Raw genomic sequence first — 25263 nt, 5'->3', positions numbered from 1 at the left:
CGACACATGGAAACGAGAAGCTCTTACCCTTTACTACTTGAAAAGCCACACCAAATGGGGTAGCAGACGGTATGGGATAGTTATAGTTAGCTTTTCAAATTCACATGAACTTAATGACAAGGAGATACCATTGCAATTACATGGATTTCTTGTCACACTGTTGCTCTGATTTGCTCTGCTTATGATTATATAAAAAAGGGGTCTGAACCCCATTTTTGTTAGCTTATGCCTTGTCAATGAAAACATGGGGTGGTGTTAGAGTTTGACATTTGGATCATGACGTATGGTCCTCGTGTAGTTTTCTTCCTTTCTCTTTTTCTTCTTTTTATACAAAACAATTTCTTGATCTTGTCCTTTATATAGACTATATATACATAACACGTTGTATAATCACTCAAATCTCACTTGTGCAACTAAGATTGGCGCAACCATAGCAAGATTAGGTTGGAATTTCAAATCCTTAACGTTAAGTTTGCATCAGACAGGTCCCTCTTGCAGAATCAGACAAGGGTATTGGACCCAAATAATACCGTGAGCAGGACCCAAATAATACCGTGAGCAGAAGTCATGAAAAGGTGGAGAATATATATTATTGTTTATAAAGTTTTGAATCGAAATCAATAGTAGGAAACACAACCTTAGTAAATGCTGGCACTAGCAGAAGCTAAAATATCTACATTTCGAGTAACTTACACAACGTAACTAAAAGGTGACTGGGAACATGGATTTGGTACGGTCTTTGCCTTATGACTAAGATTAATGTCAACCCGTAAGTTCTGTGGGTACGTGTGATGTGAGGAACAGAGTACCCCATTTTCTCAATGATTCAGCACCCGTGACTCAAAGTATAGTTATTTTGACAACCACTTATCTCATTCTACACTTTTCTCTCTTTGGTGTAAAAAAAAGTATATATATACACACGTTTATGTATAGACACAATTTCTCTTCTTTTATCATTAAACTGAGGAAACTAGTAAACAACTCCAGGTTGCAGGTCCATCCATGGAGATGGTAACTGAGTCATGGTTCTTTGTTTTTCGTAAAAATTAAAACAGAAAAAAACAGGTTAGGTCTCAGTACATTTCGGGGAAGGAGTTGATCTAAACATTGGTTATAAAAACTAGAAAAAATAATTTATTTTTTATAAAAATATATTAGTTAACGTTATCAATATATTTTCGCTGTAATTTTTAAATTTTAATTAGAATCTTTTATTTATTATTTTTTAAGCTAATCCCTTAACAAAATCCTTTGAATAATAATGGGAATCTGAATTAGCCTCTTAATGTAAGTAACTAAGAAGTTCTCCCAGAGGCTAATCAAGAAAGCATTCCATTATATTTATGCGCGATTCCGCATTCCTTTTAGCAACGTCTGTGACTGTGAATATAGCGTCTTTCATCGCAGTTAAAGTTAGATTTACCAGAAAGCTTGTAATTTGGCAAGGACACTCACCTAATCCTTAAGGCTTACAAACTTGGTAATTGCATTTAGAAGTTTTTACGTGATATGCTTTTTTGTTGACATTTTTTTTAACATTCTTTTGTGAATTTACTTTTACCTCGTGCTATTCATTCTCGAAGAAATATATAATGATGTATTTGGTAGGAAAAAAAAAGGACAAAATGAAGGGGAGCATGGAAATAGGATGGAGCAACAAATATGAGTATGTTTGGTAATTGGTACCTATGAAATAGGGTGAAAAAAAAACGTGGTATGTCCTGCCTTTTTTTATTTTTTATGGAAGTGGTATGTTCTACTTGAATTTAATTCCAAGCAAAAAAATGATAAGAAATGACAGAAATGTATAACAACTTTAGGTATAATTAATTTTACATTAATCGTGTGCTTACTCTTGACAAAATTGTTTTTTTAACAAGGGTTTTCTCTGCCTTTTATGTTCAAATGAGTCCGAATCAAATGCTCTTTTGTTCTTTTCTTGTAGAAAAGTTTGGGCTCACATTCGTGATTTGGCTCCTTTCCGCAAACGTTTCACATCTTTATAACGCATTACTGACTCTTTAATTAGGGGCAGATCCACATCAGGTGTTCAAGGAAAATTACTGGCTATAACAATTACAGTACAGTCTACTGCATCTGGTTGTCTAGGAACAAGCTGATTTCTGAAGATTATCAATTTTCTCTAATAGAGGTTATTAGCAAGATTAAGTTTTTTATGTATAGACAAGCACACCTGTTACATTTGTTTTAGCATCTTGATATAGATCTTCTTGTATTAGGGAGGCTTTTGATTTTCTTTATGTCCCGTTTATTATTGTATCATTTTGGATTTAATATAATTTATATTTTCCCCGAAAAAAAATTACATTATAATTTCTCACAATATCGGGTTAACTGCTGACACTCACTCACATTTCGCCTTATTGCTTGAATCCACAATTCATGTTTTTCTTATTTCAACTCAAACTCCATAGTTCTCTGAAAACACACTCATCCACATATCTCATTAATTGTCTCACTATTTGAGACTATCTCATCTTTATTTCTTTTAAATTAAGAACATTTAAATTCATTATATTTCTTGCTTGTTTTCATACCCTTATTTCTCTCTCTTTTTTTATTATTCCTATTTTTATCTATTTATTTCCCTTTTACTAAATAGAACATGAATGTTTTCCTGTGTTGAGATTTTTTGTACTTTTTTCTCTCTCTCTTTCTTGTGTCCTCCTAAAAAAACATCACTTATATAAGCTTTCGTGGAGAAAATATCTCATTTTTTTCTTTTAAAAAAAACTGTTTCTTAGTTTTGTAAAATAAAAATAATATATATTAGTGTGAAATGGCATTACCTCTCTTCACCCTTTGGAGTTTGGTCAGTTTTTCATGAAAGACATTAGAAATTAAGATTGAAGAAAGAATAGAAAGAAGCAAATATTAATCCTTTCCCCAATTTAAAATGCACATAAAAGATTTAGGAAAGAAAAGAAAGGTAGGAATACCACACAAAAAACTAATCTAAAAGTAGACATTTGTGTTTTTTATTTCACTAAATATCTCTCTCAACAAATAGTTAGAAATTATTGAAATGAGTTATATCAATTCCGTCAATTTTTGCTTAGCAAACCCAACTATATCTACTAACTATGCTAGGCTTTATTGGGGTAGACATTGTGCTTTTCTTGTACTACTGTGTGTTTAAATGGTTGTTTTTTACAAGGTTATTCACACTATGTGTGAATGTTATTCTAGTGTTACTACTTTGGTATTTAACTAATGAAACTATGATTAAAATATCATTTATGAAACTTTATCGTCTAAAAAATTGGTTTTTATTGAATATTTTATTTTATTTATTCTACACTATAATTTTAAAATGATTAATGCAATGAAAAAAGATTAAAAAAAACATTTTATCTAAATTACTATTAACTAATTATGAATTGTATGGTATGAACATAATATTGATTCGTGTAATAAATATTTTGAAGTTATATTTAGAATTACTTTTAATTAGTTGATAATATTTTGATTGGCAATTGTTAAAAATGTTATATTTATTTCTCATACGAATAATATATCGTTTTCATAAAAACTAACTTGCCTTGCCTGGTACATTTGCTAGCATTTAACATAATTTCGTAAATGCCATTTGCTTCAATGCCTTGCTTACTTAACTTTGCTAACATTAACCACAATTTCGTAAATGCTTGTATATATAACCGATAGCTCTTTTTTTTTTTTTTCAGGTGTACAATGGTTCTTAGAATTTTTTACTTAAATTCATGTTATATAATAGGGTAAGCAATTTCGCGTTAATACATATTATGCAACTAGAAAAAGGATAAAGCAAACACAATAACACATACCCGAACTAGGCAACCACTCCCCTAAACAACTTCCACTTGCCTCCCTCTATTACTAACATGACTCTCAAAAAGTGTTTCCATTTCTTCCAATGTTTTTTTGCCTTTGGTCTCCGGCATAAACACATAAAAGAAAGTCGTAACCATCATCATAATCCCTGTCATCTCAAAAAAAACATCCCTCTAAACGTTATCTTCTCCGAAATAGTCAAGAATGTCATGGACACCATCCCTCTCACCAACCGGTTCACTGAAATTGCAAGACTCGACCCTTGGGCCCGAAGCCTCAACGGAAAAATCCCTGATGAATAGACCCACGTAATGGGCCCAAGCTCAATAGAAAAAAATGAAACATCCTCACACAAAGCGACAAAGGATTTTCTTCTTGCACCCAAATTCATTTCTTCTACACCCAACATTTTGAGTGAAAAACTAATTTTGCTCCTCCTTTATTAACGCTTAAATGTGAAATACAGATTAGGAATTCGTTCGTCTGCACCATTCATTCACACATTTTTCATTTCTCCTCTAAATTCTCTCATCTTCAATTTGTGATTCATTTTCATCAATCTACGTGTGCTCGTTGTTGGTGTCTGCCTTCGTTCCGCTATTGCCGCCATGAGTTTGCTATCTGCATTTTTTTCTTTTCTGTATATTGAACGTATACTGATTAGCAATCCATACGAAAATTCATATGATCCATACGGATTGACAATCAGTATGATCCATACAGATTGACAATCTATATGGTTCATATGGATTAACAATCCGTATGAACCATACGGATTGACAATTCATATGAAGCCAATTTATATGGTTCATACGGATTGATAATCTATTTGTTTCATATGAATTATTAATATGTATGAATCATATGGATTAGCAATTCATATAAATCATATGGATTGATAATTCGTATGGAGTAAATGAAGGCAAAAAAAACTTACTGATAATGACGCAGTGCTACTCACGACAGCAAAGGAGAAGAAATTCGCGGAGGACGACAAGAAACTGTTGGAGGAGAAACTAGGGAGGAGCCATAGACAACAAACACACACCACGAGTAGTACCGACACTAGCTTCGTGGAGGAGAAGGAGGAGATCAATGGACGCACCAAAAATTCCAAATGAACAGTGTCTTACGGATTGCTAATCCGTAGGCTATACGAAGAAAAGAGAAAATGAAAAAACGAAGAAGAAAAAGTAAAAAGAGCAAAGTTATAATTTTTTTAAATATGTTGGGTGTAGAAAGAATAACCCAAGCGACAATGCTCAACACAATCGCCCACAAAGGCTTTGAACTCGGGAATTTTCTTCCTTCACTAGCCATTTTTCTTCTACACCCAACATTAAGAGGAAAATTCTAAAAACACCCTTCCGTATCATTCATACATATTACAAATTCATATGTTTATTAACAGGAATAATTTTGAAATATTCCAAAAAATATTGAGCGTAGAAGATTTTCTTTCACTGTAGGAAGAAAATCCCTCGAACTTGACTCTTCAAAAATTTTGGAGCCCAAGCCCAACCCAGACAAGGACATGAACCCAACTGCCTTCTCCCAAACTTGTCCAAGTAGATCGCAAAAAGCAAAACAAAGGAACTCTTGGCAATTCCCATAATCACATTAACCCCGAAAAGGTTTTTCTTGCTGTGAATTCCAGCGACTTTGAATATAACGGCGTCCCTGCATGAAAAAGTTAATGCCAGTGGCAGTAACCAACATTCGCCTAATGGGCCTTATTAATAAATCTTGCCAATTGGTTGGGTTTGGGCCTGCTGCTTTGGTTATTTGGTGAAGCCTTAATTCAGCGGAGAGGAGTGTTGGCGTCCATGGTTTCTTTGTGAGTAGTGAGGAAATGCATTCGGTTAATTGGACTGTGCAAACAAGTACTGTATGAATATCACTGATTTTGTCGTCTTCCGATAAGACGACCACAAATAACAAAGGAAAGGATGATCCAAATGAGGTGCCAAAATGCCACTTTCCCTTCCCCTTCCCCCGCAAACACATGTAATAACTTTTCCTATTTTCACATAATAACATATCAGTAATATCTTTATTCATTCAGAATATTATTTAAATCTTTGGTTTCAATTCAGCATATACTACGTTAATGAATATAATAATAGTTTAAATTAATATATTGTTCAAAATATTTATATATCTACTTTAAATCAATACTATTTAATGAAGAGAGTTAAAGCATTAATGAACAAACAAACTTCATTTTCATCACATAATATGATACGTATTCATTAGTGTCAGTTTTGCCTCATATAGTTTGAGTGGAGGATAGACAGTGAGAAACACAACACAGTTTTGCTTCATTCATAACATAAGTGAGTCTGCATGCTGACGACTATGTCCCAAGTGCCAACGAAAATCAGATATATTATGTTATGGAGTAGTATCAACTTAGACCAGGGACAAAACTAGACCTAGATAATAGAGGAAGCTGATCATAAAGAATTAAATTTGTCAGATAAATATATATGAATCAAATTTAATACTACAAAATATTTGTAATAATTTCCGTTTCACTCTTAAGTCTTAACAATCACTCCATAAAAAGGAAATACAGAGCTTCAAAAATTAATACAAAAATCTAACGTTTTCCTAGAATATTGTTCCATTTACTCATTGAATGAGGACATATAAGTAAAAAAAGCGTAAGAAATTAAATATTTTGAAGAGTATCAAAATTTGTTTATTATTTTTTTTCTTTTTAAATTTCTTTAAAAAAAATCTTCCAACCTTTTCCAGCATGCATCTAATTACATGTCTCACCAAGCAAAATAAGAATGCAATTTATGTGCCCAAAAAACACACCTCTTTCTCTTTTTCCAAAATTAACAAGAAGCCCAAATTATGAGTTTTGATCATTTTCGCTATCAAAATCACAACGTTAACCAATGACTTAAGCTTACACTTACACTTAGACTCTGTGCCTCATCTTCACTTAGAACGTCAATCTCCTTTGAGCTCTTGACTTTTTTTATTGAAAAAAAAAACAGTTAATACGTATTTAGTGCTTGTAGATGACAGTGACTTTGTTATCTTTTACGTTATTCCTGGAATATGGGCTATGACACCTTAAAGTGTATAGTGTACTGAAGACAATCATTATGTAGTATTATTTTTATTTGTAAAGAAAAAGAGAGATCATTGACCCTCGTCCACCCAACATTTCAGTGCAACAAGGAAACTAAAAGAAGAAAAATTATAGACTTATCAAATTATATTTGTCTTCGGTTCCACTATATGCTAATAATTGCAGCTCTCAACTAGTAGCACGGAGATAATTTCTTGGCCTGCAGTTCAAGATAATTAGACTCAACAACAATATACAAAGCAAAATATCTATCTTCAATCTATCTATTACAACTTGCAAAACATTAAAAAATAAAAAATATTCAAAAGCTTTAAGAAATCAATTTTTGTTATTTCATCAATCTCTTCGTCATCAATGACCACCTCCTTTTTCATTCGTAATCGTAGAATGAAATGATGCAAACCATTTTTTCAAGGGTGCACCCTTCTGTTGCTCCAAGCATGACAGAAAAGCACTATCCAGAAAGCACTTCACAGGAACACACCTAAAATTAAAAACCAGCACAACTGGCCACACGCCACCTTCTAAAATCAGGGGGACATAATTTCTCTTCAAGTCTTCCTTCACTTGCCAGCACATAATCCCATGTAAGTAAAGAAGACAAGCAAATGGAAAGGACCAAAAATTATGCCATTCATTGCCACTTTAGTGGCCACGGATCGCACGGACTTTGACATTAGTTGAAGCTTGAACTTTATATGTTTGTCCAAGCCTTCATTCCTACAAACAAGACATGAAAGTTGGTTCCAAGTGTTTAGCAGCAAGAATTATAACTTGGCCTATAATTACTTTCAGCAGAACTGTTCCTTATTTTTTAAGCTTGTTAGTGAATTGAATGTCACATTTTTCAATCTTAAAATCCCAAAGCAAGTCAAGTCACTCCCCACTTTTGAAATCACAAGTCAAAAGTCCTATATGATATGTCCCAAAAATTGCAGAAAATTTACTAGTCAAAAGCCCTATATGATATGTCTCAAAAATTGGACGCAATCTCATGTTGTGACAAAGTGATTTACAAAGTCCCCACTCCCCACATAAAAGATCATACTTGAACCATTAATTACTTTGTAAATTAAAATCCATCTCTATCTCTATGATATGATATGCTATTGAAGAATTTCTTTACAGGTGAATTACGTTATAACTAATCAGCAAAAACTCTGCCATATGAAGACATGATTTGATAAGTAGGAAGTACTGGAAAGCAGGTAAATAAACTGAACAAAATAGAATTCACATACCAGAAGTGCCCAACTGGTCCAACAAAACCAAATCCAAACATACTCGTAACAGCCAAGCGGTTCCAGTTGATCGTAAATTTAGCATCTGAATCCTACAACATCAATATATTATCTTAGGTTTCATAATCAAAAAATCAAAATCAACTAGCTTCAATCAATAAAAAAATTGCAGATGCCAACTTAACTTACCAGCAAGGCAAATTGCTGAAACCGCCAAGAGATATATCAAAATTCAAAATCAATAAAAGCTGGAAATCAAAAGTGTGATGTGTACCACTTGAACCTAAAGGTTCTTACATAAAGGATTCTGTAGGTTTTGACTGCATATATATTTTCATTAAAATCAGCTTCCATTTTCCATTAAAAAATGACACCTTTAGAAATGCAAACCATGATAGCACACAAGTAATTGGGAATCCAAACCATGTACGTTGACACTTCAACATTACAGGTTTGCTGTATATGTTAACATAACACCAAACAATCCTAGAGTCAGAAAGCACTGCTTGAACAGAAAATTGATATAAAAATGGGGTTAGTTACAATTACAGATAGTAGAAGTTGCTTTTTTGCAGCTGAATGAGTGATGTACTGAGCTGAAAGGTTTCAAACACCCCAGAGAATCGCAGAACTGATGGCTTGGGTCTTCACTGGATGAACAGCAAGGCAATTCTGGTACCACTTCCACACCTTCAACATCATGTACTGTTGTTACTGTTTTTTCCACCAACGTAGCGGATGAAGTTTGGTTCTTGAAATCAAAACAGTGTCTACAGATAGAAAATGTTGCAGGTTTTGGGGAACTTCCCCGTAAGCATCGCTTTGGACTTTATGCCAATTGCCATCACTACCTTCTCAAGGAAAATTATTTCCTGCACCTCTCATTTGTTTTCTGTACCTATCCTGGAATGTAAATTTTTACATTGCATAAAGACATGTAATTTTATATTTCGGATTAAATGTCCGGAAGCTTAAAAAAAAGTAATGGAAGCAACTGCCCCTTCTCAGTTATCGCAACATTTTGGGTTTAATTGGGTTAAAACACGACACAACCACACAAAAGGACAAAGAGAAAGAGAGATTAAAAGAAAAAAGTAAAGATGAATTACTTTTTTTTAGATAAAGAGAGAAAAATATACGTATTGTTACTCATAATAATAGCCCAAGTTGTCTCTTCTTCTTAATAATACACAAAATAAAAGATGGGTTAAATTAAAAGACAAGAAAAAATAATGTAAACAAATATTGTCAAACCCTTAAATGATGAATGCTATTGAATAAAGGAAAAAGATAAATGGACACCAAAAAATGCTATTAAACACTTGATGAAAAAAAGGAAAAAGGAGAAAAATACAAATATAAGATTTATGATGTGATTAAAAGGAAAAAATAGAAAAAAAAAAGTGTTAGAAGAATGCTTGAATTAAAAATAAAAAGAAAAAGTGTTCAAGTATCATACTCTTAAAAAAAAGTGCTGCACGTGTGTAAAAAAAACTTAACCAACACTATTATTTGGTCACCTGCGGTCAAAACTGATTAAAAAAAAAAGAAAAAAGAAAAACAGGCCAGGTATCGTTAAGCAGACACTTCAAAAATCTTTTTTTCTCAAGATAATCACAATATATTAATAATCAATGTAACAAGAATTAAGCCTTCTAGTTCTTCCAATAACAAGAAATTATCAATGAATAAAAAAAGTCACACCACAGTGAATAAAGTCTAAAGTGCAAGTTTGAAATTGAAAATTGAGAATCTGGAAGGTGGGCGTTCTTGGCAATGGAATACGTGGTAAATTTTGATCCTGCCAATAGAATGCTGGCGTGGTCTAATCCACTCCTCAAGTGATCTTTGTCTTTTTCCCATGTCTGCCTCAAAATAGTACCCCGAAATCTTATTACGATAAATATTTGTGGATAAGAATCTCCAGTGTATGCCACACACACGAAAATACCACTAAACTCCAATTGGATTTTCTTCTGCTAACTATGTAACACAACTTCACTCCTAACTACGCACGCAGACCATAAGCTTCTCAACTGCTAAACTAAGGTACCCTTTCCTGTCCTTCAAACTTGTCGACTTGTTTCCTAACTATTATGAACAACACCATCAACTATGCAGCATGCACTATGGTATAGTTTACTTCTGAGTCATCATAAACTGTATCTTAATGCTGAAAACTGACGACGTGATCATCTAATTGATATTTCAACTGTTTGCTTTGTCAGTTACAATTGGGTGATTGTTTGTTCCTTCTGTATTATTGTTGCTATATATAGATAGCAAATTCCCATGATCCACGTTCAGCTTCTAAACTTCCCACCCCAAACATAATGTTGAGTTATGGATTTTCTTCTTGGCTGTTTATTTAAGGATTACATTTTTACATTTTGTGCACCAGTTTGTTAATAAAATGAAGATTTCTGGAGCAAATGTGACTGGGTGTGGGGTTTGCCAGTTTGTGTATGGATTTTAAGGTAATAGTTGTTCCATTTTCTTGAACCAACATAGATTTGTCCTTGACCATACAAAAGTAAACCTTACCACTAGTACTTTATCTCAATTGGACTCTCTATTGAGCAACTAGATAGAATTTATTTTTACTAATCTTCATCCCGTGCAAGATTAGTTTAGTCATTTCTGGATTAATGCCATGGTTCATTTTGTTCATCATTGTGTTTTTGAAAACGCCAGTTGATGATAACCTTCTCTGGTTGATTCTCTTGTGTGTTCTTGATAGAATAATCCAGGATGAGGCATCTCCGTTATTATGTGCCGGTATAATTAAGCCAGCACTCCGGCTAGGTCTTGTAGCCAGAATCTGATTCTGGCTAGAATAGTAGTTTGCTGAGGCTTTCAGAAGCAGTCAAGAATCAAGATAGATTTCTGAGAATCAGATCAGGTCTACTCATTAGTCATGGATAGCAGCAAGAAGGGAGCCCTCATGAGTAATGAAAGCGCAAAAGATTTATCAGTCATGGTATTGTGAACTACTTGTTTATTTTATTATTTTTCTCATGATGATATCAGAAAATAACGTGTTCTGTTCATTGCATTAGCTATGACTTCAATTATCCTTAATTCTTCCTATGATTTTGACTGTTGAATTCTTAGATTTTAATAGGACTAGATTGTAGCTGCCTAATAGGGAGTGGCCAACAGGCCAAGTAGACTACACTGAATTGTATTAGTAATCTGAATGAGAGTTTTCCATGACTGCCATTCAATTGAATTCGTTACCAAAAATGCCCATAAGATTGATAAAGATTGACATCAGGTTCTGAAACAGCATCAGTACAAGAAGAACCAACCAAAGTTAAGTTCTACCCCGCAAGAGAGACGTGATCAATCCCACTGCCTTATCTGTAGGGGAAACAACAGTTGTCAAACAGTTCATGCAAGAACAAAACTGATGAATACTTTGATTGGAAAAGGGAAGCCACATGAAGCTCAGGCCGTCTTCAACAACTTAACTGAAGAAGGGCATAAGCCAACTCTCATAACATACACAACTCTTGTGGCTGCTCTAACCCGCCAAAAGCGTTTCAAGTCTATTCCTGCACTTCTTTCTAAAGTTGCAGACAATGGGATGAAGCCTGATTCAATACTTCTCAATGCTATGATCAATGCCTTTTCTGAGTCTGGCAAGGTAGATGAGGCCATGAAAATCTTTCAGAAAATGAAGGAGTATGGATGTAAACCAACGACTAGTACTTATAATACTCTCATCAAAGGATTTGGGATTGCTGGAAGGCCTTATGAATCTATGAAATTGCTAGAGATGATGGGTCAAGATGAAAATGTGAAACCCAATGATAGAACATATAATATTCTCATCCAAGCCTGGTGTACCAAGAAGAAACTGGAAGAAGCATGGAATGTTTTGCATAAAATGGTGGCTTCTGGCATTCAGCCTGATGTTGTAACATACAACACCATGGCAAGGGCATATGCTCAGAATGGTGAGACAGAGAAGGCTGAAAGGCTAATATTGAAAATGCCGTACAACATAGTGAAACCTAATGAACGAACTTGTGGCATCATAATAAGTGGTTATTGCAAGGAAGGCAATATGCCAGAAGCCTTGAGGTTTCTATACAGAATGAAGGAGCTTGGTGTGGATCCAAATCCAGTAGTTTTCAACTCTCTTATCAAAGGATATCTAGACACTACAGACACAAATGGAGTAGATGAGGTGAGTTCTGATATCTTATACTTTTCATGAGATCAATATTTTCTTGCACGCCTTTCCCTCCACTTTATTGACACGCTGAAAATACTCCAAGAACCGTTTGTTGCGTGTTTATTTTGTGCATGTATTCTGTTGTTCTGTAATTATTCAGTATCTAGTATTGTGATAGTAACTTACAGATGAAAATTGTTCAGGCACTGACATTGATGGAAGAATTTGGGATCAAACCAGATGTAGTAACCTTTAGCACCATCATGAATGCATGGAGTTCAGCAGGGCTTATGGAAAATTGTGAGGAGATATTCAACGACATGGTGAAGGCCGGTATAGAACCTGACATCCACGCATATAGCATCCTTGCAAAAGGCTATGTGCGTGCCGGACAGCCACGAAAAGCCGAGGCTCTTCTGACTTCTATGAGCAAATATGGCGTACAACCAAACGTGGTGATCTTCACTACCATCATCAGTGGATGGTGTGCCGCAGGCAAAATGGATCGTGCATTTAGACTTTGTGAGAAAATGCATGAAATGGGAACTTCCCCAAATTTGAAAACTTATGAAACTTTAATATGGGGATATGGAGAAGCAAAACAACCATGGAAAGCAGAAGAGTTACTTACTACTATGGAAGAGAGGGGTGTTGTCCCTGAAATGTCGACTATGCAACTGGTGGCTGATGCTTGGCGTGCCATTGGTTTATTCAAAGAAGCCAACAGAATTCTTAATGGTTCAGAAGAAGAATCTGAGCTAGATCAAGAATTTGATAGTGACAAGATACAAGTGCAAAGCTTGGAGAGTATTTATAAGAAACAGAAACTCAGTGCTTCTCCCTCTAATCTGCTTCAAATACCTGACGTAGTGGTGACTCATCCAACAAGAACAACTAATGGAAACATAAGATGCAGAATGGTAGTCAAACTATCTGACAACATGCGGAATGTTACCACTTCCATGTTTTTTGTTCGCACAAGAAGTTCATATGGAGTGCAACCACTGATTGTAAGTAGGCAGCAGATTCAAAATCAGGTTGTTAGGCCATTCCTTGACTGTTGCAGAGTAGTGTCAATACTTTGTTGAGGTGACTTACCATTGTGATGAAACACAAATCCTTTCTGAATAGATTTGGTTGTTTCCATGACAGTACACCATGCCAATGAGTTCAGGTGGAAAAACTGTAGATACCATTCATGGACTTCAGAAATCAGAACATACACTTACAATTTTGACAAAATGCTGGTGTAATTTCAATTTGTTGAACTGCTGCTACTCGTATTCAGTAATCACTTGCCAATGAAATGTGTATCCTATTACATCACTATAAAATTCGTTTTGTATTGTTGTGTACACTGAGCATTGTTGGAAAATCTTACTTTTATAAATAGTACTTATAAGGAAAACACTGAAAAGAATAGAACCATATCAATCAAATGAAATTGCACGAGACCAACATGCTTACTTAGATTACATATGAGAAGAGACCATTATTAAATTCAAGGCTTAATTGCATTCTTAATTCTTCTATCGGTGTTCTTTCAGTTCTTTAATATTTTATTACTCTAAATTAGTCCATTAATATTTTAATTGTTATAGTCAAAATTTTAAACCCACAAAAATGCAGAGTCAAGTCAGACAAATCATTTACTTTTGAGTTTTGAATCACCAATACATATCATTAGACAGATAAAACTGAGACTAAAATGACCTCAAATGTAGCATACAATAGCTTATATATAAAACATTTTTTTTCTGTGTTGGATGATCCGATCCAATTCTTAAGATAAGATAGTTCTAATCTAATTAAGTGGTGAGCAACTAAATTGACTTTTCTGTGTATATAATTGGTGTCTACACATTATTGTTCACAAAAATAAATGTCAAAATTAAACATGGTATGAGTGACAACCATGACAAGAAAGAATAGAAAACTCCGCTTCATAACTAAACGATGTTTTTTTAATTTAAAAAAAACATTTTCAGTTTATACCAACAATTTTTATTTAATAGTAGAAATTTTTATTGGTTGAAATGTATTATAAATTAAAAAAAATTATGGATCTCATATCCTAATAAATGATTTTCTTGTAATTTTGTAATTTTTAATTAATTTAAAATAATAATTGTGTGTTAGAGTGAACATGTTAGAGGATGGGTAGTTAGTATTTCTCTTGTAATAATATTACTTTCATAAAAATATGTTTTTTTTTTACTTTTAAATAACAACAATACTTTTTTTTTTCTTTTTAAATTTAGAATTTTTTTGTATAATCCATGAAAAACTTTAATTAATTAAACGCAAATACAATCCACTATTGGCAAAGTGGGAAGTAAAAAAAGATAAAGACAAGAATCGGACAAACTCCATCCAAGCAAAGCAATCACTTCACTACAAGATTTTGTGAGTTTTTCCTCTTTCTTTGTTAGCTGAGCTTGGTATCTCAAGGTCTCAATCTCTAACTAGGACGACATGCCTTCTCTCTCCGTTTTCCCATCACTCCCATCGCTTCAAAACCCTAACTTGAGCCAACCCAATTTCTTCAATTTCCGCTTACCGTCGCTCTGTCACCGTCCCCTCGTCAAAAGCACTGCAACTTTTCACCGTAGAATCCTCTGCAAAGCCTTCAGAGATTCCGGCGAGGACATCAAGGCGGTGCTCAAGTCCGACGACGGTGGTGGCAGCGGCGACGGCGGCGGCGACGGTGGGGGTGGGGGTGACCGGGATGCGGAGAAGAAAGAAGGGCCCTTGCCGGAATGGTTGAATTTCAGTTCTGATGACGCAAAAACGGTGCTTGTGGCTCTGGCAATTTCGCTTGCGTTTCGAACGTTCGTGGCGGAGCCGAGGTACATTCCTTCGCTGTCAATGTATCCTACATTTGATGTTGGAGATCGAATTGTTGCTGAGAAGGTACCCTTTTTCTTCCTTTACCTTCTTCTAATTTTACTTTTATTAAATTGCGGATTGTGAGACATATGCAAGGTTATGGGGATTATGATAGGCTTTTGTACTTAATTGGTAAATTCTTTCTTTTTTTGTTTTACCTGAAGCAGATTATTTACTGGCTTAGTTTTTTTCAGATAATAGTTTTGTATTTGTAGCTATTTGTTGTGAAGAGAAAAAATTTAATGTTGAATTTGACTACTTCACAAAAAGTATATGAATCCGTAGGCCTTGACAAATCATGTAACATATAGCTATGCACTTTTAATAGATTTTGACGTCAGCATTTAGCTAGACTTTCTATCTGTTATGATGCATCTCCATTGTAAAGATACATCTTCATGTTTTCAGGTTTCATACTATTTTAGAAAACCATGTGCAAGTGACATAGTGATATTTAAAAGCCCTCCGGTGCTTCAAGAAGTTGGATATAGCGATGATGATGTTTTTATAAAGCGTGTGGTTGCAAAGGCAGGTGATATTGTGGAGGTAAGATCTCTGGATAAGAGCATTCATACTCTTGTTTCGTGATGCTGGCTTTTCATTGTTTGTTCAATTCCTTGATGAACAAATTTTATTGTGCATTGTTCTATCTCATGGCTAGTGACTACAACTAATTGTTACATTTTCATTCGTGGTCCTGTTCTTGTCTTTTGCTTGTCCCTGGATTTGTTTTACCACTTGCTTGTTTTCTTGTTTTTAGAGGGAAGTTTATTCTTTTCTAGTTCAAAAGTTTGGTTAACTAGGCTCTTGGTTTTTAAATGGTCTTGGAACTTTAAAGTTTGCATGAATGTAAGTAGTCATTTATAATTTAAGTCAGATTCTTGGGGTGCTTGATCCAGTGCTTATTCACTTAAATATCACTAATCTCTAATTAAATTATTTCCAGGTTCGTAAAGGGCATCTTGTAGTTAATGGGGTTGAGAGGAATGAAGAGTACATCCTTGAACCACCTGCTTATGAGATGAAACCCACAGTAAGTTGTACCTTTTACTCCCTTTGTTCCACTTCATATGATGTTTTAGTAATAAAATAAAATATTTTTATTGAAAAGGAAATTCTAATTTAATACTTAAGAGTGGGGATAACTACCAAGAATTGATTATTGAGATAATTTGAGTTAGGCCTGTGAAGGTTGATGATCATTGTGTTGGGCTAACGGGTAAGATTTTACTTTTAGGACAGTAAACAGAGGAATTGGAGGCAGGGTGTTTCTTCCTGCACCCCATAAAAATCAAGGGATGTAATTTTTACATTCCAAATCTGATTTTTATGGGGTGTGGGAAGCTTGAGTCTTGGAGGCATACTACAGCTTTGCAGCGTTTTTGTTATGGGCTAGGATAATTCTGACCTTGTTCATAACTTAGTTACTTATTTGTTGCTTTGTGTGTTTTGCAGCGTGTGCCAGAGAACTACGTCTTTGTAATGGGAGACAACCGCAATAACAGCTATGACTCCCATGTGTGGTAATGGCTATGTGTTTAATTATCCAAATGCATTCAGTAATGTTATTTCTATAGAGTAGTTGCTAATTATGTTGCGAATGAAATATAATTTTGTTAGGGGTCCCCTGCCAGCCAAGAATATCATAGGTAGATCAGTATTTCGCTATTGGCCACCAAATAGAATTGCTGGCACAGTTTCTAAGGAAACTTGCAGTGTTGAAACCACGCAGACGCAGGAGAGTGCGGAGACTGCTCTACCATCTCAATGACCACTCTGTCCATCGATTATTGTAGACTGTACAACCTTTCCCAATTTTTGTATTCAAAGATATAGGATAGGATGTTTGCTAAGTTGAAAAACATTTGTAAGTTTCTTCACATTCTTCATATTGGTTCGTGTAAATTATCTATTAATTCAAATATCCAGTCATCGTACTTTGCTTGAAGAAGTTGGTTACAGGAAAAAATACATGTAAAAAAAAAAAAATACCACCAACTTTTCTTAGAATATATTTTGCTTTAAGGAATGAAAAGTATTTACATTATAAATCTATCTATGTACTATTTAATAAAATCATGTCTTGATTAAGACACATGTAACATTCTTAACTTCATTTCGCCAAATTGGTGGTCCATTTTCTTCTTGTTGTTCTGTTAGACACTATGCGAACATTTTCTCCTTGGTCTTTTTGCATCTCTCTTACACCGCTTTATCCCTCCGAAAGTTGATGCGGAGCGCTAACATAAAAAAAAATTAAAGACGGGTTCTACAGCAGGAAACCCGAATAGGTTTTTAATCAACGGCTACAATATATGTGGGACTACCGTGGGAATAATTCAATGGAATAGATTAAACATGACACTCCCTTTCCTTCAAGGCTCCCCCGATTCCACATAAGCCATATTTCACCTCATAAGAACGAGCACAAAGATTTTTAGGTGTATTGAATTACAATTTTAAAAAATTATTTTAGTATAATTTTTTTTTGTAAATTTTAAAGATTATCTAAGAATATTAAAATAAAATAAAACTTATTTATATTATTTAAGAATCTAATAAAATATCACCAGATTTTATTATAAAAAAATCTTTTATAATTCTTTGAAATCTTAATCCAATATATCTCACAGTTCAAGATTATAAAATAAAATAAAAATGATAAATTCACGCCAGAGTCTTAATACAAAAAATGAAGATAACTTTTTTAAGGAAAAAACCACAGTAAAATAATGTTTTGGGGATCGAATTAATCTTCTAAGTTCAAGCAAAGCATATTCTTAGCCGACTTTTCCTTGCAACCAATGCCAAAAAGCAATGTTAGCAAGGACAACGTTGTTTGCCAGCCATGTCGATCTTCGAAAAAGCGGACTATAAGGAGGAAAACGCAGAAATTGCCTCCACTAACAAATTCGTAAGTGACAAACAAATAATCTCACTTAAATCCCTACATTTACGGTGTTACGGTTCTGGCTCAACTTTAGATGTCTAAACACAAATACTTAAGATAAGAAACGCCACACCTATTAGATACCTTCCTTTCTAACTTTCACAGTGAATTTAGCAGAAGCAGAGTGAAACGGGAGAAAAAATCTTGAGATATCCATGTCACATTTTTTACTTGGGATTATGTCTCGTAAACGTCGACGGGCTTTAATTGAAATTCTTTTGCTAACATTTTTAGAAAAAGATATAGCAACTTTGACTGTGATTTTGTTTTGACGAAGTTATGTTTTTGTTGCTTGATTGATTGTCATTGTTTCTGGTGTTCTTGAAAGAACTTTTTTTATGAAATTTCTGAAGCTGACTCGGATTTTCTAACTTAGTTTTAGAACGTTAACATACCCAAAAAAAACCAAAAAAATCCATTAGGATGTAGCGTATAAGCAAACAATAAATTAAACTTGTTAAATAATTCTTTCAAAACATTTAGTATATCTAATTCCGAACACTACCTTTAAAAACAATCCAAACTAATTCGGAGATAGTATGTCATTACCAAAAAAACAACTAAATGTTGATCCGTTTCAACTCATTAACACTAACTATACACGTTTAAATGATGGCATACGATTCAGGATCCATTCCATCTATACATAGTATTTATTTGTCAACTATGCGGGAACAGACTAATTCCAGTGGATACAAAAATATGAGTGACGAAAACACCATCTTCATTTAGCCATGTGTAACAAAATCGTACCAAGGACACAGGTGCTAGCCTGAAATGAGAAAATAGTCAAACTTATGATATAATTTGACCTCAGACATCCAAGGAAGGATAATAGCAGCATTAGCTCTCTAGCCTGGCGAAGGCGAAAGCTCTTGGGCGGCCACTGCGAATGTTTAGAGAAACAAGCCTTAGGATTTATCATCATTGGCGTGAATCAAAATGTGACACAAAATGCCAAAATACAAAATTAAGAAAAACTTAGGTAGATTTATTAAATATGAATGAACTCCAAAACCAAACAACTCAATTCATTGCACAATTAACAAACTCTCAGACATCCAAGGAAGGATAATGGCAGCATTAGCTCTCAAGCCTGGCGAAGGCGAAAGCTCTTGGTCGGCCACTGCGAATGTTTAGAGAAACAAGCCTTTAGATTTATCATCATCGAGTTCTTTAAGGTCATCCTAATATACTGTTGTGAACGAGTAAATTTCAAAAAAACAAACAACGCAAAAAAGCACAAAGCTAATCAAATTTGAATAAAATCTACAAAGTCTCAAACATCCAAGGAAGGATAATAGCAGCAATAGCTCTCGAGCCCGGCGAAGGCGAAAGCTCTTATGCGGCCACTGCGAATGTTTAGAGAAACAAGCCTAATTGATTGTCGTCATCGGGTAATTGAACAACATGGAAAACTGTAACAAATTTACTTAAGGTAAACAAACAAAGAAAACATAACACAAATAATTCCAGGTATAATGTCTCAGACATCCAAGGAAGGATAAAAGCAGCACTAGCTCTCAAGCCTGGCGAAGGCGAAAGCTCTTGGGCGGCCACTGCGAATGTTTTGAGAAACAGCCTTAAAAGATATCATCACAGACAACAAACAATGTATCACGGAGGAAAATATTACAACATATGTGGACTAATCTGATGCAAAATAATAACAATCACCTATCATAGGAATTCAAACATAAAGATATTCCATCCTACAATGATCAGCAAAACATTAAAAAACAAAGCTGACAAAGTGAATCGGATGGAAGAATTATGTGAGGGACATATCCATCCCTAGAGCAATCAGAGGAACTGCTAAAGGGGCTGACGAATAGTCCCAAAACTTGAGAAGGATAATTTAAGCGTGTTAACAAATAAAAAAGCCCATAAGACGTTATGTGAAGGGATCATCAGATAGGAGCGAAAGACTAAAAACAGAATTAATCACAGATAAATCATCTGAACTATGCTTATAATCATCATATGACCCTTCAACTACAATTAAACCACGAATAACTTGGGAGTGACCAAAAATAATTTACTAAAAAACACTCAAGCATACAAAATCACAAACATTAAAGGCGCGCCTCAGAAGGAAGGCAGTAGGTTCTGTAATCATGAAAAATCATACATTACATATGTACTATTTCTCTCATCATTGGCAAAACAATGCACAGAAGATTCGAAAAACTTGAAACACCCCAATCGCAAAAGAAAAACACTTCCTTGGAAGACTAAACCTAGAAAAAAATCTAAAAGAAAACAGAAAAATAGTTGGCCTCATAGAGAAGATTAGATTTTTCCACACAAAATAGTTCAGACATATGCTTGTCTATTATTTGTGATTTAATCATCGGCCGATCAAAAGTGTACGAATCTGATACCGCACAACCAATACTGACAACGAAGAACAATTTAAAATTGAAAAAAGATAAAAGAAAAAGAATTGGATGAAAAAGGGACTCAGAATATGGGTGGTGATATAGCAGGATGGTCGGCAAGGCCGGTTAGGCCAATTACGACGAACGAGACCTAATCACAGAAATCGTCACAGTCCCTTTCCTTCGAATCACAGACAAAAGAACAATGAAAGCAATGAAAGAAATTGGATCTTCGAAATTGCGGCGAAAGACGTAAACCCTAGCCTCAGATAGAACATGAGGATGTGGGTAAGGTTCTTAGAGAGTGCTTATAAAGAGGAGAATTGCGAACTAGGGTTTTGATGTCTCTAGAACGTGCTGAGGGTGCGCCATTCCTAACCTGCGCCGTCAAATAATAGCCTAGCCAAATTACTCGGGAGGTTAAGTTAAAGTGAACGTTTTTTTTTTTTACACCAACGTTTTACTTCTTTTAATCATCTTAATTCTTAAGTTTTAATTGAAAGTTTTTATCAAAGGCATTGAAATTTTAATTAATTTCTTTAATTAGTAAACTATTTATAATTAATCATAAATAGATGCAATTTGAAAACTGTTTGTTAAATTAAACATTAATTTATTTAATTTTAATTTGTAAATATTTATTTTTAATTAATACTAAATTGATAAAAAGAATATTTAAGAAAAATCTTAAAAATAAAAATAATCAAATTATAAATAAACTAAGAATTAAATAGTTTTTTAGATCCTAAAACTAAGCTGATTTGATTTTGATACCTAAATTCTAATGTTCTTTTTAATTTAAGTGTCTCATGTTTTTATGATTGATGTTATTATTTGTTGTTAGTGAACGTATGATAACCAATGATACGGCTAATAGAGCGTCACAATCATCAATTATAGGTCATCTAAAAGTTTATGACCAAGTAGTTAAGTTATTTTTACGATAGATATTTTTTTCAAAAATAAAAATTTTACATGTTCCCAAATAAAAGTAATGTACTACAACACTCATATTTTATAGGTATCAAAAAATTATTTAAGCATAAAAAAAAGTTATCATCATCATTGCACTACATGAATTTTTTTCATTATTTTTCCTATTTCATGGGGTGATATTCTTCAAACCCGTCACGTCAAAGTTTTTATTAACAACACTTTTATTTTGTAAGCATTTGAGATCAAGTTAATGTTTTGTGTGTGTTCGACCCTCTTACAAAGAATGTCGTCTTGATATCCTTCACAGGATCTGTCGAAAGATAAAAAAAAAAAAAAGACAAATTGTAAAATCACCTTCTACATAAAAAAACACACAAAAGAATAAGACATTGTACTTCTCTAAATAAATGATAATATGATCTCTAAAAAAAAAATTAAAGTCTTACTCAAGGAAGATAAACAAAATGTTTTATCACTCTTAAGTGACTAGTTGATGACAAATATTAAATGGTGTATTAAATACTCAAATTGACACCCCAGACAATAGACAAACATAGAAAAAAACCATCTAGAAATAATGATTACTTCATCAACAATTTTATAAATATTAGAAGATTTGAAGTGCTCAAGTTATGTAATTCCAATCAGAGCCTTATAGCATGTATTCAAACTCTTTGAACTTATTTTCTTAAGTTGTATAGAGCTCTCAGAGTACCTTGGAAACCCCGAGAGAAAAGGAACAATGAGCTTAGCTTTGTATTTTTGTTTATTAGACATTTAATGTATGTGTGCACACAACTTTAAACAAATTTGTTTTTTTATCAGTAAAAATGGAAGGCAACATCAGGGGGTTCAATAATTCACACACTCTTCTTAAGTAATTGAACTAGACCTCATTAATAATGAATTTGTTTATTTGTGTAGAGACAAAAGTGTTTTGGTAGTAAACAAAACTTGGGGGATACTAGTGTAAAAATTACCTGGAATAAACTACAAGTAGCCTGTAAAATTAAACTTGGATCTCTGTGAAAGATACTGAAAGTTTGGTTGGTTATTGTCAATATCTAAATGTAGTGTTAGTGGTAAAAATCAAGTAGTTTAAAATCTTTGCAAATTGATCTCTTTTTTTTACTGACTTTGGGTTGTGATTTTTGTTTTAAGAAAATCAAGTTTTTATCTTTTCTTCAAGATCTTTCATCTGGTTTTTTTATTAAAGTTATTGTTTTAAATATGCTAGTAAGATGATAGTTGTCTTTATGAAAAAATTCAGGTAAAATTTTGTAAATCATAAGTCAATCATTCTTATGATTTTTGCCTTTACAAAGTATTTGTATAGAAGATAAATTAAACATTTTTTAAAGACTTAAGATTACAAATGTTAATCATGAACTTCACCATCCACCAAGAACCTTCATGGTTTTAGTATCTATGTTAACTATAATTTTTGCACAATTAAAAAGTATTAATTATGTTATAAAAAAATATACTAAATTATAATTAATCATGTTGTTCATCAAACTATCTTTTAAAGCAATAAAAACCATCAACTTTAGAATAATAGCTAGTAACCTAAAAACAACTATGGAAGAATAGTTTGCTTTCCAATTTTTTTTTTAAATGCTAACAACATACTTTTTCTAACACACTTTATTAAAAATAATAAATTTTGATGTGTTTCACTCCTTATTAACAATTAAATATTCAATTTTTGAAATTTTTAATAATTTTTAACAAATAATGTGTGTTTAAAACAATGTGCTACTATTAATATTTCTCTTTTGAAAAAAAAAACAATTAATGTTGTGTTATGGAAAAGGCTACAACTCTAAGAAAATTATAAGAGAATGTGTTTTATGCTTATAAATTTGTGGGGTTTGTAAGTGTAGGATTTTTACTATTAAGGATTTTTCGTATGATCAAATGAAATCACAAGTTTCAATTTAGTATTAGGACTTGTGTCCTAGTAGTCTCCCAAATTACTAGTGGTTATTCAGACAATTCCAATCAAAAGACTAAGGTTTTGTAATGTATTTTTTCCAAAAGGGGTTGTGTTTGAATAATAAAGACTAATGTAAGAATAAAAATAATGTAAAAAATAATAATGATAACAGTATTGCGGTAGGAAATGGATGGTTTGAACGACCCAAATTGGACTTGATTTTCCCCTCTTTTGATGTAATTAACTCAATAGATAAGTATAATTATTCATGTAATTTATCTCAAATTCACACATATATTCTAACCCTAGTGTCTTAGGTGAAAAAAAATTAAATTATTTAGATTAATTCTCGATGTCTTGACAAATCAATCTAAATAACCAATATTAATGTTTAAAAATTTAAAAAATTCTAATTGGTATTGACCTATGTCTGGAATTAATTCCAATTAGTTACTTTTATTAGTTCAGGGACCATAAGAATGTCTATCAATCAAACTAATGGCTTCTATGATTAGGTGACCCGTCTAAAACAAGCATTAAGTGAAAAATAATAATAATAATACACGAACAATTGTATTAAAAATGAGTATTACATGAAATTAGGTTTAATTGTTTTCAACCCCGACAGATGAGGAGATTAATTGCTTATAACTTGATTATAAATCCCAAAATCAATCATTCAAAGTGTAATGAATCAAGCCAAAAGCCCTTTGAATGGTGTTCTCTCTCACAAAATTGTTGTCTCAAAACGTGTTAAGATCCTTCTTCATTTGCATATCAGGTTTTTATAATTTGTCGTAGGCTTAGGCTTGACGTGCATCCCTCGCTTAAGCACAAGTAATGTCTCGCTTAATCGAAACCTTCTGATATTGAAATGTTTAGCTATCAACTCTCCTCGCTTAATCACACTTAAGTGAGGGCCTTTGAGTTCTTCTTAGGTTTATACAATGGTGTGTATAAATGAGTGCATGTAATGTTGATAACACATTGAAATCTAACAAACAATGACAAATGTTATGTTTGATAAGTCATTTCAATTAACTTTTAATTTTTTTTATTAGTTGAAAAACTTTTTCAACTGTATGGTAAACATATTTTTTAAGTAGCTTTTATCATTTTTTAGTAGCTTGTAGTATTTTTTGAAACATTACTTGTAGTAACACTTTTTAAAATGCTAGTTTCTATAACTTTTTTTTATATTTTATTCATTTTCATCCTTAAAATATTTATTCAATTTTCTTATTACTCCTTTTTTTATAACTTCTATTGCTTGTAATGTTTTTATATAATACTTATGATTTAATAAGATAACCTAAAAACTTTTAGGTTTTCGGCTCCTAGTTAATTTTTTGGCTAGTATTGTAAAAAAAAATCAAGAAAGACAAATACACAACAAGAAAAATAAAAAAAAATACAAAAAGAACGATAATTAGGAAACTTATTTATTGAAGTGTGTCAAAGTTCAAGTTACAATATTCGTAATTTTGAACGATTATTATGCTCCAAAATAAGTCTGTTTTTTGTGAAAACAAAAAAATAAAAATATAAGTTTTATAAGGGTTTTCTTTTGTAGTTTGTAGTTGTAGGAAGAGGTATGAAGTTTTGTATTGAAAAAAATTTAAGTCCCATATATAAGTGAAGATTTTATCTTGGAATCGGAATCTGCTATTGCAACGAAGTTCTTAATTGAAGGGTGCAATAGAAACCTGCTATTCTCTCTACAATCATGTTGCTAATATGGCTCAAGATATTCATCTGGTCAGGGGCAACCATATTCTTCGTGAGGCGAATCTGCAAG

At 33.1% G+C, this 25263-nt stretch overlaps 2 protein-coding genes, 8 non-coding genes and 1 pseudogene across 15 annotated transcripts; 2 read left to right on the top strand and 9 right to left on the bottom strand.

Moving 5' to 3' along the window:
- Positions 1-7040: 7040 nt before the first annotated feature.
- LOC114424431 lies at positions 7041-9178 on the bottom strand (annotated as a pseudogene).
- Positions 9179-10108: 930 nt separating this feature from the next.
- LOC114421166 (pentatricopeptide repeat-containing protein At5g21222-like) lies at positions 10109-13756 on the top strand. 6 transcript variants are annotated; one of them, XM_028386987.1, is made up of 5 exons: positions 10125-10236; positions 10589-10664; positions 10928-11167; positions 11477-12382; positions 12574-13756. In XM_028386987.1, exons 3-5 carry the CDS (start codon positions 11105-11107, stop codon positions 13456-13458), a joined length of 1854 nt encoding a protein of 617 aa, XP_028242788.1. In that variant the 5' UTR covers positions 10125-10236; positions 10589-10664; positions 10928-11104; the 3' UTR covers positions 13459-13756. The 6 variants fall into 6 exon arrangements, with proteins under 6 accessions (XP_028242786.1, XP_028242788.1, XP_028242782.1 ...); XM_028386981.1 differs by having other exon boundaries at positions 11465-12382; XM_028386983.1 differs by having other exon boundaries at positions 10232-10319; positions 11465-12382.
- Positions 13757-14706: 950 nt separating this feature from the next.
- On the top strand, positions 14707-17312 carry LOC114421165 (chloroplast processing peptidase-like). The gene is made up of 5 exons (XM_028386980.1): positions 14707-15283; positions 15668-15805; positions 16206-16292; positions 16715-16782; positions 16880-17312. Exons 1-5 carry the CDS (start codon positions 14846-14848, stop codon positions 17028-17030), a joined length of 882 nt encoding a protein of 293 aa, XP_028242781.1. The 5' UTR covers positions 14707-14845; the 3' UTR covers positions 17031-17312.
- Positions 17313-19018: 1706 nt separating this feature from the next.
- On the bottom strand, positions 19019-19142 carry LOC114424845. The gene has a single exon (XR_003669136.1). It is a non-coding gene; the product is annotated as a small nucleolar RNA SNORD14 (small nucleolar RNA).
- Positions 19143-19258: 116 nt separating this feature from the next.
- LOC114424844 lies at positions 19259-19382 on the bottom strand. The gene has a single exon (XR_003669135.1). It is a non-coding gene; the product is annotated as a small nucleolar RNA SNORD14 (small nucleolar RNA).
- A 102-nt stretch (positions 19383-19484) lies between these two features.
- On the bottom strand, positions 19485-19602 carry LOC114424846. Its single transcript, XR_003669137.1, has one exon. It is a non-coding gene; the product is annotated as a small nucleolar RNA SNORD14 (small nucleolar RNA).
- Positions 19603-19691: 89 nt separating this feature from the next.
- Positions 19692-19814, bottom strand: LOC114424843. The gene has a single exon (XR_003669134.1). It is a non-coding gene; the product is annotated as a small nucleolar RNA SNORD14 (small nucleolar RNA).
- A 95-nt stretch (positions 19815-19909) lies between these two features.
- LOC114424818 lies at positions 19910-20012 on the bottom strand. The gene has a single exon (XR_003669115.1). It is a non-coding gene; the product is annotated as a small nucleolar RNA snoR99 (small nucleolar RNA).
- A 99-nt stretch (positions 20013-20111) lies between these two features.
- On the bottom strand, positions 20112-20201 carry LOC114424809. The gene has a single exon (XR_003669108.1). It is a non-coding gene; the product is annotated as a small nucleolar RNA snR60/Z15/Z230/Z193/J17 (small nucleolar RNA).
- A 92-nt stretch (positions 20202-20293) lies between these two features.
- Positions 20294-20373, bottom strand: LOC114424816. Its single transcript, XR_003669114.1, has one exon. It is a non-coding gene; the product is annotated as a small nucleolar RNA U83 (small nucleolar RNA).
- Positions 20374-20668: 295 nt separating this feature from the next.
- LOC114424812 lies at positions 20669-20766 on the bottom strand. The gene has a single exon (XR_003669110.1). It is a non-coding gene; the product is annotated as a small nucleolar RNA Z43 (small nucleolar RNA).
- Positions 20767-25263: the final 4497 nt, after the last annotated feature.

The sequence above is a fragment of the Glycine soja genome, chromosome 8 (assembly GCF_004193775.1).
Source record: "Glycine soja cultivar W05 chromosome 8, ASM419377v2, whole genome shotgun sequence".
Classification (NCBI taxonomy): Eukaryota; Viridiplantae; Streptophyta; class Magnoliopsida; order Fabales; family Fabaceae; genus Glycine; species Glycine soja.
This window is presented reverse-complemented; position numbering and strand designations above follow the sequence as displayed.

Bases quoted from the DNA above. Each gene is read 5' to 3' on its own strand.
- LOC114421166 (XM_028386985.1), top strand. From the start codon at position 11,105: ATGGATAGCAGCAAGAAGGGAGCCCTCATGAGTAATGAAAGCGCAAAA. The intron at 11,168-11,464 runs GTATTGTGAACT...GATTGACATCAG, and splicing joins CAAAAGATTTATCAGTCATG to GTTCTGAAACAGCATCAGTA. The intron at 12,383-12,573 runs GTGAGTTCTGAT...AAAATTGTTCAG, and splicing joins ACACAAATGGAGTAGATGAG to GCACTGACATTGATGGAAGA.
- LOC114421165 (XM_028386980.1), top strand. From the start codon at position 14,846: ATGCCTTCTCTCTCCGTTTTCCCATCACTCCCATCGCTTCAAAACCCT. The intron at 16,293-16,714 runs GTAAGTTGTACC...TGTGTTTTGCAG, and splicing joins CTTATGAGATGAAACCCACA to CGTGTGCCAGAGAACTACGT. The intron at 16,783-16,879 runs GTAATGGCTATG...TAATTTTGTTAG, and splicing joins AGCTATGACTCCCATGTGTG to GGGTCCCCTGCCAGCCAAGA.